Source organism: Empidonax traillii, unplaced genomic scaffold, assembly GCF_003031625.1.
Source record: "Empidonax traillii isolate 1590-97213 ecotype Southwest subspecies unplaced genomic scaffold, ASM303162v1 scaffold385:size1130455, whole genome shotgun sequence".
Classification (NCBI taxonomy): domain Eukaryota; kingdom Metazoa; phylum Chordata; class Aves; order Passeriformes; family Tyrannidae; genus Empidonax; species Empidonax traillii.
The window spans coordinates 560,609-575,580 of NW_020955578.1; the positions used below are offsets into that span (position 1 = coordinate 560,609).

General features: G+C 38.0%; 2 protein-coding genes across 3 annotated transcripts in view; both read left to right on the forward strand.

Annotated features, from left to right (window-relative positions):
* RAB3IP (RAB3A interacting protein) overlaps positions 1-2,145 on the forward strand; it is a 36,241-nt gene extending 34,096 nt beyond the window's left edge. For both annotated transcript variants that reach the window (XM_027893240.1, XM_027893241.1), the window contains one exon: positions 1,777-2,145. In XM_027893240.1, the coding sequence (XP_027749041.1) occupies positions 1,777-1,859 (83 nt within the window). In that variant the 3' untranslated portion in view covers positions 1,860-2,145. The remainder of the gene's footprint in view (positions 1-1,776) is intronic.
* Positions 2,146-4,702: 2,557 nt separating this feature from the next.
* MYRFL (myelin regulatory factor like) overlaps positions 4,703-14,972 on the forward strand; it is a 38,604-nt gene continuing 28,334 nt past the window's right edge. The window contains exons 1-5 of the mRNA XM_027893297.1: positions 4,703-4,748; positions 9,768-9,858; positions 12,099-12,166; positions 12,258-12,516; positions 13,623-13,714. Of these exons, the coding sequence (XP_027749098.1) occupies positions 4,703-4,748; positions 9,768-9,858; positions 12,099-12,166; positions 12,258-12,516; positions 13,623-13,714 (556 nt within the window). The remainder of the gene's footprint in view (positions 4,749-9,767; positions 9,859-12,098; positions 12,167-12,257; positions 12,517-13,622; positions 13,715-14,972) is intronic.

A 14,972-nucleotide genomic window follows, 5' to 3' on the forward strand; every position in this document is an offset into this window, starting at 1 on the left:
GTTATTGATCTTCACTCTCAAGACACTTTTACCTGTTTATGACTGGAAAAGAAAATGAAGATTATTTGATTGTGTTTAAACTGCACACAATTGATTTAATTGTCTTTCCTGTCCAGGTCAAAGAATATTGCCAAACAGCCTTCAGTCCAAGTTTTTTTTGAAACAGGTCATATCACTTAGGCTCCCGGATATGCTGAGCACAGATAGCGGAAAAAGTGTCATTAGTCCAGTGTTATTAGTTAATTAAAAATTTTGCTTTCGCTGTGAAAATACAATTTTTTTTTTTAGCTCAGTTGCATTTTTGAAAGTAGAATAAAACAGCATTGCAATGTTTATGGATGTCTGTGGATTTCATTATTCCAGTTTTCAAGTCTCTGTGGATTTGCTTCATCAGGAATGTGGTTGGAATTAGCCCCACTTTTCTACCTCACCTAAATTTGAAGAGCTCAGGATTTTTGCTACGTTGAAATATTTTGTTTCTGCCTCTTAACCTTGAGTGCTTCTGAGGTGGTACTGTTCCTTACAAAAAAAATGCTATTTATTTATTTTTATTTATAGTCGAAGGGCCATGGAATTTATCAGAAATTCACCTATTTCATACATTATTTTTAATCATACCTTTAGATGGTGGTACTTTTTACTAATGTACCAGCATCACTAAAGATCTTGAAAATGTGTTATTTAAATTTTAATAAGATCTATAGTTAAAAGGCTTTTACTTTGACCAAAAGAACTTATGAAGTTTCAACTAAAAATTTTGGTTTAGTTTGCCATTGAGATGGAAAAAGCTAAGTTAATATTTTTTTAACATCAAATAATAAAATCTTTTCAGCATTATCAGATTTATTTATTCTTCACAAGAAGTTTGGAAAAAAATTGAGTTTGGTGTTTCAGCTGCATTGTTATCTTTACAACTAAAATACAAAATTTGCATTTGTAGCTTTATGTAAGTGTTTCAACAATACCTTTACAAGAATGTAGACACTTGTAATAACTGTGTACGTAATGTGCTGTGTGCATTTCCACTAATGCGCCATGTAATTTTTGAGACAGAGCTCACTTCTACAAAAGTGGTTTTTGGGAATATGGTAGGGAAGACCTTGTACTTTTTGTTCAGGTTAATTATATTAGTGGACATTCTGTGTCAGGATCTTGACTGCATGGAAATTATTTTTGTTTTGAATAATTATATACTCGATTTGTATTGCTATGGCATCCAGAAGTTTACAGTGTGCACTAGAGTCCTCAAGTTTAGGAAAATACAGATGAATAAGAAAAAAAGTCCTTTCCTACCCAGCTTATTGTTACTGCAGATTCCTGTAGAAAAAAAGGAGGAAGAAAGACTATAAATGGGAAAAATATAACAAAATTACAAGTTCTTTGATTAAGCAATTCTTATTCAACAAGTTCTACTTTTTTCTTTTCCTAGTTATTTAGTTTTACAGAAAATGGGCCAAGGGGCAGGGCAGTTAAAATGAGGCACTTCAATTAATTGAAGCTGATAAGAAGTACTGATGTATTTTTGTTCTCCATTTTAAAAAGAAATCTAAAACTCGAGGAATTTTATTATAGGACTGTCACTTAGAATTTTTAGGTATTTATTTGAATAGATTGTCATAAACAAGCACAATTAGCCCTTACACATATTAATTTTGGTTTTACCAGATGTTTGTTACGAAGTTCCCCTAAACTCATGTAGAGTGAAGCAGCCTGAATACATCAGTTGAAATAAAATATGAATTTGGTATGTTTAATGATGTTTCTGTCTTTTTTTAGTGGATCAGATGTTCTGGGAAGTTATGCAGCTGAGACGAGAGATGTCACTAGCAAAACTTGGCTATTACAAGGAAGAGCTCTAAGTCTTATTACTCTTGCGCGTGCATGAACTTCATTGAATATACATAACAAAAATGGCTGAATCTTTTTTTTGTCACTTGATATTTATTTCCACAAAGTGGGTCCAAGATCTTTCTCCTTTTGCAGATGGCACTAAGAAGTACTGTGATTGTTTTGAACTGACCTATGCTGTATATGCGTACATATAATATTTAGTTGAACAAATGTGGTAAACACTTGCAGGTGTATTAGTGATTGTAATTTACATTTAAAAACAAAAATTCTAATTAAAGTGTTGATCTGAAACAACCTCTGTCTTCTGGTTTTTGTGATGCAGAATAATGTGAATCTCGCCAAGATGACATTCCAGAATGTAAAAATGAGATGATCTTATGAAGAGAGAATAAACGCCTGACATGTTCTTCATTGTAGTGTTTAGATACATGTATGTAGCTCTCTCTGCATGCATGCCAATACAGTTAAGAGACAATTAGGAGAACTTGGAATTCTTTGAAGTGCTGCTTTCCCATACTTTTGATTTTTAAAAACATGTAAGAAGAGAAACATATACATCATAATAAACCTGAGTATTTTCTCTTTAAAGGAGAGTGCTTTTTGAATATCAAGGAACAATAAAATTATCTTGTTGACACTTTGGTTAGAAATCTGTCCTGACCCCTATCTGACTGCTAAAAACTTTCCCTCTAATTTTCTTTCATTAAAATTTTTTCCTTCCTTTAAATGATTTTTTTTTAATCTTGCCTTTTTTTTGGGTTCCAGTGTTTTATACATCATTTGCCCCACAGCTGTCCTTGAAAGGGGGAAATTTCCATGATGTGATTTCTTTAATATGTTGATGATAATTTCCGTATAATGTTATCAGTTTTTTTCACACACACAAATTGTGTCAGACAACACCAGAAAGGATCACGGCCTCTTAAACATGCACTTCAAAGTGTTACTTTGGCACTTGAAGTTCAAGTGGTCCTTTTTTTCCTGGGCACTGTCTAAGCTGAAAGCAGACAGCTGGTGAGGTTACAGGAACATAGTTGTGAGAATGTACTTGACATGCCCTTTTGGAAAAACATTAGATCTTGATCCTGACAGCCATTTATCAATTGCACTTAAGATTAAAGCCTTGGCAAGTAAACAGACAAACATTAAAAGGTGAGTTTATGTGGTTGGTTTTTTAACAAGAAGCATCTCAGTGTATACACATCTCTTTGATGCTGAACAAAACCAATGCTATTCATCACTGTCTCACTGGAATGTTCTCCGTTTTCACAAAAGTATATAGAATGAGCAGTGAAATTTAATACCATATTTGTGTTGCTTGTATGTGCCTAAAAACACTTTGCAAGTGTTGGCTTCAACCGGGCATTTCAATGTTAAGATTTAAACAAACAGCTGAACCTAAATATTTTAGTAGAAATGGAGTATGTGTGTCCAGCCTGGGCTACTTCAGTACTGAAGAAATATTTTTAACAATCTCTTCTCCTTGGGTACTACTTGCTGTTGGAGAAACCTGGAAAAATTCTACCATAAATTGTTAAAGGGTTGTTTATTCTTTCAGTAATGCTAAGGAAGTCTGGTTTTACTCTCTCTTAGAAAACAAGCTGCGTTTGTTGGTATTATGTTTTATGTTAGGCTCATAAATGCTTCCTAAATGATTATTAATCCTGAGTTTACATAATGAGATACAACTGTTTCCATGATTACCTAAGAGTAGGCAAATGGTAGCCGGTAGCTGTTGCTGTTCTGACTTAATATCCTTTCCAACAACAAAATCCTGTTGCTCATTCAAGCAGAGAGAAGGGTTCTTTCTATAGATGGTAGTATCTAAAACGTATTATGCTGAGGTGATTTTCTTGTATTAGGGACGACAAAGATGTACCTTATGTATCTCAGGGGTAATGACTGTTTGGCTCAATTACATCAATGTCTTGTAAATGCTGACCGGCTTGCTTCTGTCTTCAAGTCCCTACTCTGAAATTCTTGTCTATATTTTTAATATGAGCTGTTTATCATGAGCAACCTATATCACTGTGAGTGCTCAGGGCTTGTAAAAACTGCATAACAGTTACTTGTCTGGTGAATGTAATTCAGAAAATAGCCTAATTCGAGAGTTGACTTAATTGAAATTTTTGTTCATAACCAAATGCCTCTTTCAGATGCCTGCGCAAAACATTTGAATATTTTTGTCCTGTTTGCTTAGGGATGACAAAATGGGCTATTTTTAATGTTTAAACATGAAATCGGAGAAAGTGAAATAGGAAATAGAAAATGGGATTTGCTGCTAGCAAGAGCAGAGATCTTTGTTTTATGTTCAGCCTTCCCATACGTTTTTCATAAAACAGATAAACAGTTTTGTTTTGTTAGTAACAATGTATAAATTTTACTTCCCTACTAGTGATGGCTTTGCTCTTGCATTTTTGATTACTTTTGATTTCACCAGTAGTATTAATTACATACCTGTGTGAAAGTACAAAGACAAGATAAGTAATTTCTCTTGCTGCATTTTTTGCGCATGTGTAATTATAGTTAGTACTGGGACCAAAGGTCCTTGAAACAAGAACATTAGACTTATTGACCGGATAGAACACACATCACTTTCACCTTGCCTCAGAAGGCTTGTCAGATTTTCCTTTACATGTAGTTTAATTCCTTTATATAAAGCCGAAGTATAACCCTGGTTCTAGTTATGGAGGAAATATGAAATCAGCTGGGACAAATTCACTGAAACCTCTGAAAAAGAACATGAAGTACTCCTTGGCACGTTGGTAATCATCTGGAAAATAGAAAGTGCATTTTTCTCAGCGGGAACTCTTCAAGCAGTAAGAAAGCAAAACACTTCTACTGGATTTTCATGGATGTGGTGGGAGAAAATGAGGCCTTACAGCAGTTCTTTGAAGGTAAGAGTCTAGTTTCAAGAGAAAGTCTTAAATTTTTGGTGGCAGCAAAATCACAGTAATTGTTTGGGGGTAATTGAGGAAGGAAGGAGGAAGAAGAGCCCTGAAACCCAAAACCCTGTTTACACAAAGCTGTTATGTAAGGCAGTGAAATAGTACAAGTGGTACAGATGTGCTGCAGTGCCTTTTTCTTTGTACTCTGGCCAGGAAACCAAAGGAAAGGTGGACTCAGCAGAGCCTACAGTACTGCCATGGTAATTGCCTTGAAGAAAAACTGGGAAGTGAATGAGGTCTTGCAGTTTATCACTTCTGAAATCTTTGTAGTTTGCCTGAGGTTGGAGATCTTGCTCCCTGCTCAGTCTTGTCAGGTTAAAGAGGGTTTTCTTTCCACTGATATTCTTCTGAAATGGCCTGATTGTAATTGGTAAGATGGTAATTGTGGCAGTATCCTCAGGATCCTTCTGAGAAGTTAAACTTGGATATTTTTGTCTTTTTCCTGAGATCATCTGTCTTTCTGACTTTTTCCCAAAGACATTTTCTATTCAAGCAGGTCACAATAATTTCCTGACTTTCTGTTACTACACAGTTTACTTTCTGATAGATGCCATGATAAAACTGCATTTCTTAGGCTCTGCGATAATGTGATCCAAAATGGCTGTTCAAAGTCTTTTTACTTTTTTTTTTTTAATGAAGAATTTTCTCCCATTTGCAATTTGTCTTTATTTATTTTTTATTAACCTTCCTATGCTAAATTTTTTCTGTATTTTTTTTCTTCTTCTTTTGCCTGTACAGGTATTCATGTGATACTGATCTCAAAGTAACTTGGCAAACTTTACCTTTCTGTTGTGATTTTATTTCTTTTTTCCCTACCCCTCTATTGGTCTTGGTGAGAGATGGCAATTTTTAACTTTTAAGTCTTATTTTCAAACTAGGAAATTGAAGATTCTCCAACTGCTGGTTTGGTGGCCTCTGCGAGTAGTCATAGCAGAGTTGGAACATTGTCTTCCAAGGCTATGAAAAAGCTGAATCCTGCAGTATCAAGTGGAGAATGGTGATCAGTGGTTGAGTTTTGGTTTACAAGCTTAGCTGGCAGCTAAGCTCATTTATAGATTTGTAAGATGATTTGAAATTCATGACCAAAAAGGATCACATTTACCCTGTCCTTACAGGGCATGTTTGTTTTGACACTCGTTAGCACTGTAAACTTGCATCTGCAATATTAAGAGGGGACAGTTTGAAAACAAGATCCTTTTTTCAGGGAAAATGAGATAATTTTTTTCCTGATGATCACTTCTTTCAATAGTTCATAGACCTCTTTTAGATTAGATATGACTCTGGGATTTGACCTTGGCCTTTTCTCATTCATGTAAATGGCTTTTCTCTTACCACGTGGCTGTTTTGGGAAGTTCTTTTCTTTTTTTGTTTCATTTTACTTGCACATTAGAAATTTCATCTTTGATGCAGGTTTTTTCTGTTCTGTTAAATGAGTATTTATAATTAAAACATTTTGCATTTTAGAATCAATAAGTTCCTATTCGTCAAGGGAAGGTCAGAGCTCCTGATTAGCTATTCTGCCTGTGTGTCATAAGCAGTCTGTTCTTGCTGATGTTATCAATGGGTTGAGAAACATGATGGAAGGTCAACCTGGTTACAGTGTTAAACTCCTCCTCTTTTTTCTTGTTGTGAGGTACATTGAGGTGTCTGAAATGCATGAGCTTGGTCTCAGTGCTCTCCACGATCTAAAGAAATCTCTTTGTGGAATCACCACCTCTCTGTATACTTATGCTCCTGTATGGGTAACATGGAATATAGTTTGGAGCTCCTGGTCCATTCAGCAAGCAGGTATTGCTGAGCACTGACCATGTTCTGTGTGCCGTTTTTACGCCTTGAGCTGTATTTAAGAATTCTTCCCTGTCTAGAGTAGCTGATGCTGTAACACGAATCTTAGATTTCCAGATGGCTGGAAACTTCCTGGCATCCTCGTTTAATGTCAGGAAATTATCATTTTAGTATTGGTTTTTAGACAATACTATTTCTCTGTCCCTCATCCTTTACTTTGCATTTAGATACCACTGAAAAGGAGGCAATGGATTTAAATGCAGGTATACATAAGGCACTACATGGAAGTGCTGGGAAAATTAATCAAGGCAGGTTTTTTGGTAATTGAGACTGTTGGTTACAGGACCATAGAGTGAAGCTCAGGAGCCAGGTGATCAGAGGCTTGTGGCTGGAGTAAAGGAAGAGATGGCTGCTAAAGAGCAACTACCAGATTAGGAGGCTGGTGTTCATAGTACTCCTTTGGGGCCTGTGGCTGGGCATTAGGAACAGGATAGGCTGCAATGGACAGGGAAATGGAAGTCAGTGGAAGAACTGACAGGTTTTAGACTTGGGGACAGAAAAATAGAATATCAAGCTTGTGAAGAAATGGGAAAAATATATGATTGTATGCAGCCTATGACTGCAGTCTTTGTTCTGCAAACATCTCTCTGTGAAGCTCCAGCCTCGGCGCTGCCTTGGCCTTTCACATTCATCTGCTTGTCCTAAAAAGCTGACAGTTCTCTGCACAGTGACACTAAAGTTGAACGTGTCACTCAGTGTAGACTCTTCCCAGAGATGCCTGGGCACACTGTGGTGTGAAGTGCGTGCTGGGATCAGAGACCCCCAAGCACAAGCTGATAATTGAGGCTGCTGACTCCACATATCCTCCAGCAGCTCCTAGACAAGCACACAGTTCTATGCAGGAAGCTGTGTGTTAACAAAAGCCTCTCAACAGGGTTTGCCTTGCCACATACACACAGGTCTCATCCAGCTGAGCAGCTAACATCCAGATGAGTGACTGGCTTGCATACTGCCCATATCTGTTAAGTACTAAGTGCGATCAAATGCCCGTGAAATGCTTGCCAACATTAAAATAAATTTGCATATGATCCAACAACTCCTTCTCTGCTGAAACAGATGCCAATGCAAGCACGTGATGCCAGTGACCTGGAAAGTACATTCAGAAAGAAAGAATGAAGTTGTACAGGATAGCAAAATGTACTAGCTCTTCCATGCACCTGCATTGTGAACATTCTTCGTGTCTGCTTCCTGGTGTGCTTCCTTCCTCTCCCAGCACAGAATTACTTGTTCATTCCTTCTTCTCCTCCTCATTTAACTGTTTTTGCAAAGTGGAGAGATTAAGAAGGACTAATATACGTTGCTGTCTCACTTTGCAACAGAGCTAATCCCTGGACTGTGGGATGCTCATTTGAAAGGCCTTATCCTTATTTGATTCCTAGCTGTATTCCTTGATTCAAAATAGCCCGTCTCTGACCTTGGTCAACATAAAGGATTCTTGGTTTTGTGGTACAGGAGACATTTTGTATATGACCTCTGGTCTCATGTTAGTAATAAAGGCACAAAGGCTAGGCAGTTTGAACAGGAAAATAGGTGGGTAGAAGAAAGAGAAGATGATGGAGTAATTTTCCTATGGACTACATTAGTAAAAGGAGAGGCATTTGGGATGCAGTGTGGTGGTGTCCTGCATGCAGACACGAAGAATGAGAAGATGAGTCTCCAACAAGTTTAAGAAAGGCTGCTAAGGAAAGCCAGGCTCTTATATACTCAAACTGTTTTTGCGAAGTGCTCTGCTGCTGCCTCACAACTTTCCATATTAACAATTTTTTTGAGGCAAGTTGGTATGCTATTGAATCCGTTCTTCTCTGGTGTGTGGAGGACAGGTTTATATACAATGTCAATATATTGAGATCTATCAGTAGCATACCTGCAAGTTGCTATCCCTCAGTGAAAGGCAGCAGCAGCAGCTGCCTGCAGCAGCAATAAGTAAACAGTACCTAGATTAATCTGTGATCACAAAGCAATTCAGGAAATGTTTATTAGCAATGTAAATTTATGTACTGACAGACACACAAGGAAATTCCTGTGCAAGGGGGTGGATTTTAAGTGCCACTTCCTGTTATGTCCTTTCTTAAAACTGAAGGAACAGTATCAGTCAGAGACATCAGAAAACAACTGAAGATGCTATGGTATGACTTCTTACTGTGCAAGCTAGTACAGCAAACACACCAAAGGTAGTTACTGCTCCTCTGCTCAATGGCAGTGATTCACCTTTTGTGTTCTCACATGCTGCCGCAGAGCCGAAGGGACAGGGTTAGTGTCAGACACTGGGGGCTGAGCCACACAGCTCTGGGTGTGTGGGCTGGTCCATTTTATCTTGCACAAAAGTGGAACAGAGCCACATGCAGGGCAAGCAGGAATGTTAAAGTCCTTATCTTGTTTGCTTTCTGACTGGCCCCACCTGTATTTGTGAAAGGCTTGCTGCAGAGGTGTGGAGCCTGCAAAGGAAGACTGCTTGGTTGGGTTTCTTAGAGATCTCCAGTTGACTTTCTGTGAAAGTTGTCATGAAGTCCGGAAACTTTATAATCGTAATATCTCTTTATAGCCTTCAGTTACCAAGCAACAAAGGGCAAAGTACTGAGTCTTTCTGTTCGTTAATACATTTAACATGTTAGTGGGCTGGGGTTTTTTCAAGCAGGAGAAAAGAAAGCCACCAGTCAAACATTTCTAAAGCTATATTTGTGCTTTCTTTAAACTCAGATGGTGGATTTTTAAACTGTTTCAGAAATTCAGTTGCAGTATTAATCCAGAAAGTGGATCTGTGTGAGACAATGTTTGAGCTTCAGTGCAACAAATTGTTTTGACCCCAGTATAAAAGAGTCAGAAATTATCCTCTAAACTTCATTTCCCATTTGCGGACCGGGGTCCTTTATCCTCCTGCTGTGGTAGTTCACTGAAGCCTTAATGCCATACATGCACTGCTCTTTGCCCAGTGCTGCCCTGTCATCTGCATCTGCTGCTGCATTTCTCATCATCCTTTTTCCCAGAGTGACTAAACTAGGAGTGAAACCCACGTGTTACATATAAGTCAGGATGGATTTGATTTTCCTTTGTGTAGGAGCATGGGCAGCACTACTTAGTATGAAACACTTATGATTCCCTCTGAATTTCTGTCTTTAATTTTAGGGCAAGATGTCCATGGAGCCTTGGAGAATCCAATGGTGGATACAAGCATGTTGGAAGAATTCATTAGTAGTGACATAGAGTTCGGAACTTTGTAAGTAATATAGCAACAGGTACTTCCTCTCCTTAGCCACATCTCTGGAATTGTTTTCATTAGTGCCATGATTAAATCTGAGTTTCAAAAGAATTGTGGCTCTCTTGATACTGTTTCTTGAAGCTGTGTAAGAACATTTGGAAAAAAGTAATTACAGACAGAAATATGGTTGTCTTGTTCAACAGAACAAGTGATAAAAGTCTAAGTTGATTCAAAACTGTAAAGCTAATTGTGACATTAAATACAAAGCTGTTACTTTAACATCCCTGTAAATGCTAGTTTACTGTTTATGAACAGACTAAGTGATAAAAGTGAGACTACTGTACAACACATTGAGAGAATAATGGAAATCTCCCAGTTTGAGGGAAGCAGGGCTACTGTTTTAATACTGATACTTAATTCAGGACAGAAACTGTCCATTAATCTCTTTTGAGACTAAGAGATTCGAAGGAGGCATAGGGCAGAGGTTTATGGTCAAGAGTGGAAAGATTATGATCTATCAAAGACTTAAAACCCAAATCTTTCATCTAGACAACGGTCAGATAACTGTTGTTCAATGCAAAATAATATTAATGGACTGGCACTTGCATTTGCCAAGAAGCAGAGTAGATGTTTTAAAGATAATGAGGTTTTTCATTCTAGACACACTCAGCAGTACACATGTTTACTTACAGTGGACTAAATAGGCTTCTACCTGTGCTAAATCATGAATAATGAATTTATTCTCTCTACCCAGACTATAAAAATAAAGAATGAAGAGGAGTTTATGTGTAAATATCCATAACCTTTATTTTTAGAGTTACTAAATGTGTTTTAGGTTAACTGGATTATTGAACTCCTGTATGACAATAATAACATTTTAAAATGTTATTATTTTGCATTTATGTGTGAAATATAGCAGAAATATAAATGTGTATATATATGCTATTACGTAGCTTAGGTAAGTTAGTTAGTGCTACAAACTATTCACATGCAAGAAAACCATCTGTAAAGCTATTACGGGTTTGAAGGCTGAACAGAATTTTACACTAATAGTTCAGTCATACTTTGTTATTTCTGCGATTAAGAACATTTACTGAATCATTAGATCTCTACAAGTCAAATTATTAAGTATTTGTCTCTATTACAGACTCTTTGTGCATAAACAGAATAGAACCTCATAAAGGAACTTGCCAAAACGTGTCAAAGCAGAAAAATATTAAAACCCTTCATATATACATATAAAACACACAACACCATACTTGCATGTACAATACTGAATGAGAGTGCAATGAGAAGGGTGCTGTGTACCACCACGGTCTTGGGGGCACAGTCAGCCCCTCCTATTGCCCATCGATAAACTCAGCGCTACAAATAAGGGGTCAGCAATGGTGTTTGGGTTAAAATAAGAATTAGTGGCCTGTCTTCTTTGGGAATGAGGGGCTTTTTTTAGGGATTGTTTGGATTTTGAAGCATTTTTTGAGGAGGCTGTTGGGATGGACCTGTTAGTCCTCCTTATTTTCAATGCTTTTTTAATTTAGGGATAGAAGCTGTCAGTTATTGGTCCCTTACTATGTTTCTTGTAAATGAAACAGAACTGGAAGATTATGTAGAACTGATGAGAAGAAAGGCCCTTGCCTGTGGAAACCCCATCATGAGCCTCTGGACTTTTTTGATGAACTTTTAAAAGCTTGTATTTCAAACTGGGCACATGCATTTCCCACCTGTGTGTCAGCCCCTGCTTCCCTCCAGAATTGGGCTGTCCCTCATGGTGAGCGAGGTGCTAAAATGGGACCTTCTACCGTCTGACAGAGAGAGTCTGAGAGTACTTTGGCCAAACAAAGGTCTTAGTAAATTGGCTCCTGATGAAGATGCTACAGATCTCTAACCTTTAGTCTAGGAGAATGGGCCTTAAATCCATTGTGAGGGGTATTCAGAGTTACTGGTAGCCCAGAGGTAGCTGAAAAACTGCTCATGAGGAGGAAGGAGGATTGAAGACAGCAGACTATGAAGGTGGGGTTTGGGGAAGAACAGGTAAGGATGGGGCCTCCTGGCATGGCGGGGAGGTGGGAGGGCCATAGGAGATGGTCTAATGAAGCGTAAGTGACGTTGCTCCTGTGAGAAGGGCAGCAAACATGGTGGGCAATACTTCCTGAAGACCCTTGTCAGAAGCCTCGTGGTCCCCCATCTGCTTTCAGCATTGGCTGTTGTCATCCTTCATGTCTTGCTCCAGTAGAAATTAAAATCTTTTTCATCCTTAGGCAAAGCCAGTTGCCAGACTCCCCACCAGACTCTGGATCAGAACCATGTTCTCCACCGCAGCTACAGAGTAGGTGACATGAATTGTTTCTCCATGCTTGTAGCAAGGTCTCCAGCTCCTCTCCTGTGCTCTTATTTTCTTGTCCATTTATTTCCTGCAGCCCCACGGTATGATACTACATGGCCCAGTGGGCTGCAGCCTCCGCTCCCATGCCCTTCTGCTGTGGCACCCAGCAAGCTTCCCTGCAGGTTCATGGAGGCTTACCCTGACCCCAGTGCCATTGGGCATCCTTGCAGCATCTCCCAAGGCTGCGGGCTGAAGACGGAAAACGCTGTGACTCCTTGGAATCATTCTACATCCTCCAGCTCTTTGGGTTTTAATTATTCATACTTTCAGCCTAATGCATCTCAGATTTCTGGGTAAATGATAAAGCTTTTATGCAAAGGATGAGACAGATACAAAAGAAAAGTAGGGCTGGTAGAAGGCATGGTTTAAGACTGGTTGTAAATCCCTGTGGGTGTAGGGTTTTCCACAGGATGGCAGTGTTTAGACATTTTTGAGGTGCTTGTGGTTGAGGGTTCTTTAAAACATCTTGATTGCAGTTCAAATTGGAAGTAGGAATGGATTTCAATTTTTAAAACATTAGCAGGCTAAGGAGGGCTCGACATGTGCTTTATAGCTGGATGATAGAAATACTCATGTGTTTTGCAGTACCCATTTTAGGGATTTGTCCAGAAGTATCTTGTAAGTATTCTAGTAAGTGACATAAGAGAAAAAAAAAAATTCTACCTGTGGAGGCAAATGAAATGGTATTCATGTAACATCTGCCATATTAACTCACCAGTATGTTTTAGATGCTTAATTATTTAATATACACTAGTATTTTAACATTAACTGGTAAAATACGCTAGTGCAACCATGATACCCAATAAGGATGCACTGACATGGAGAAACCTTAGTTTGAGTTCCTGCTGGTCCTCATTGAGACTTGGAATTTGACTTGTTTTTTTCCCCCTTCCAGAATATCTGTTAGGATATTCTAGTTTACATTATATAGTATCAAAACTTTGGAATAAGGTTTTTTCCTTTTGCACAAGGAAGCTTTCTTTGAAATCTCACTCCTTGAGAAAGGGGAAAACTGTTACCTGGTACTAGTGTTTTCTGTACAGGAATGAAAATGCATTCATGCTCAGTGCAGTATGATTATTCGAGATAAAAGCTGTGATTTTAATGCAGATGCCAGGACACAGTAGCCCCTGCCACTTATGCACTGTGTAAATTTTTAAAAAGAGATAAATTTCTTTATTTATATGAAATAAAAAAAATAAATTATGTTTTGGAAGGAAAAAATGGGATAATTCAGTTTTAAAAAGCCAGTAATAATTTCCTCCCCTTAATGAATCAGAATTTTGATGACAATGCAGTTAAAACAGGATCACAGATACATGGGTGTTCTCTTGTTATGATTCTGCAATATCTGTATTTAAACTTATAAGCAAGTAATGCAACGTGTGTTTCTAAAAAGTATTTCTGCAGCATCAGGCAAAAAAAGGAAGCTTTCCCAGTTACTGAGTGATGTCACTTATTCTCCAGTGCAGTCTCAGGACTCCAGACAAGGTAAGAAACTCTGTGAAGATGAAATTTAACGTTCTATGCCGTAGACAATTGAATACTTAAAGAGAACAGCTCCTGCTGGCTCTGAAAAGGTAGTGGTATTAATGATCTGTACTCCACTACCAGGTTTGGAGGAATTTACCTTTTCAGTGATTTGGAAAACCAAGACCTATTTATTTTTGGTGGAGAAGCATTAGAGGTTCATGTTCCCTGAGGATTCTCTGGACAGAATATTCTGCCCTTTTCTATGCGTGAGTGAGCCTCCAGGACACAGATGATACCATACTCTGCTGACTTTGCTTGGCGCTAAATTGGCTTGGCGCTAAGTTGACTGGGCAAAGAAACCATGTCGGGTCAGCTTAACAAGGAATTAATGTGGTAGATGAGTAAAGAGATTTCAGTTTCCCTTTATCACCTCCGCTGCATATTTTTTTCCACAGTGTATCCATGTGCAAACTTGGTGAAAGATGTTCCTTCCCACCTCTTCCCCAAATTAATTTGGTTCATTGTTTTATCAAGATAAGAATGCTAAGCTTATAGAATTGATGCACAAAGTCTTATCAGGCACATACAGAAATGAATCAGCTTCTGTGAAGTGTGAAGCTCTCTACAAATGATCAATTTGTAATGAACAGTTTATCTGAGGAATTTTCACCCGTGTCTGTTAGTGAAAAATCTGAGAGTTGCTTGTTATTTCTTCAGAGTATTTTATTTTTCAGTCTTAAATCGATCTTTTAGAATACTTTTAATGAGTAGCAACTTTTCCTTTGGTATCTATTATTTGATCAGTGTTTTTTGATTGTGACTAGTCCTCTAAGTCAACCACTGCTGGAAAGAGAAGACCAGCAGACACTTCTGTATCTAAAATTGCTATTGCTGTTTTTAATGCTTAAAGACATAGCTTTGCAACAGACTTTCTTTGGATGTCACTGTTAATAAAACCTCACATGTGCATTAGAAAAAGAACACGGACATTGGTAAAAATGGCGTGGGGATCATGTAGAAATAAGGTGTAAATTTCTTTACTGTGGCATTTTATGTATATCTCTATCTGTATATCTATCTATATCTTTACTTGGCTGTATGCCAGAAACAGGGACTTGCAAAAGAAGCTTGGGCCTGAAATGATTCTGTAGGCTCTGTCTTACTATGCTGTCACTGGCTGTGGGGGAATCTTAGTTTGTATGTTCAATGACATATTTTCTCCAGTCCTTACTGCACTCTATTTATCTGTCTCTCTTATCGCATTCTCCTCTCTCTT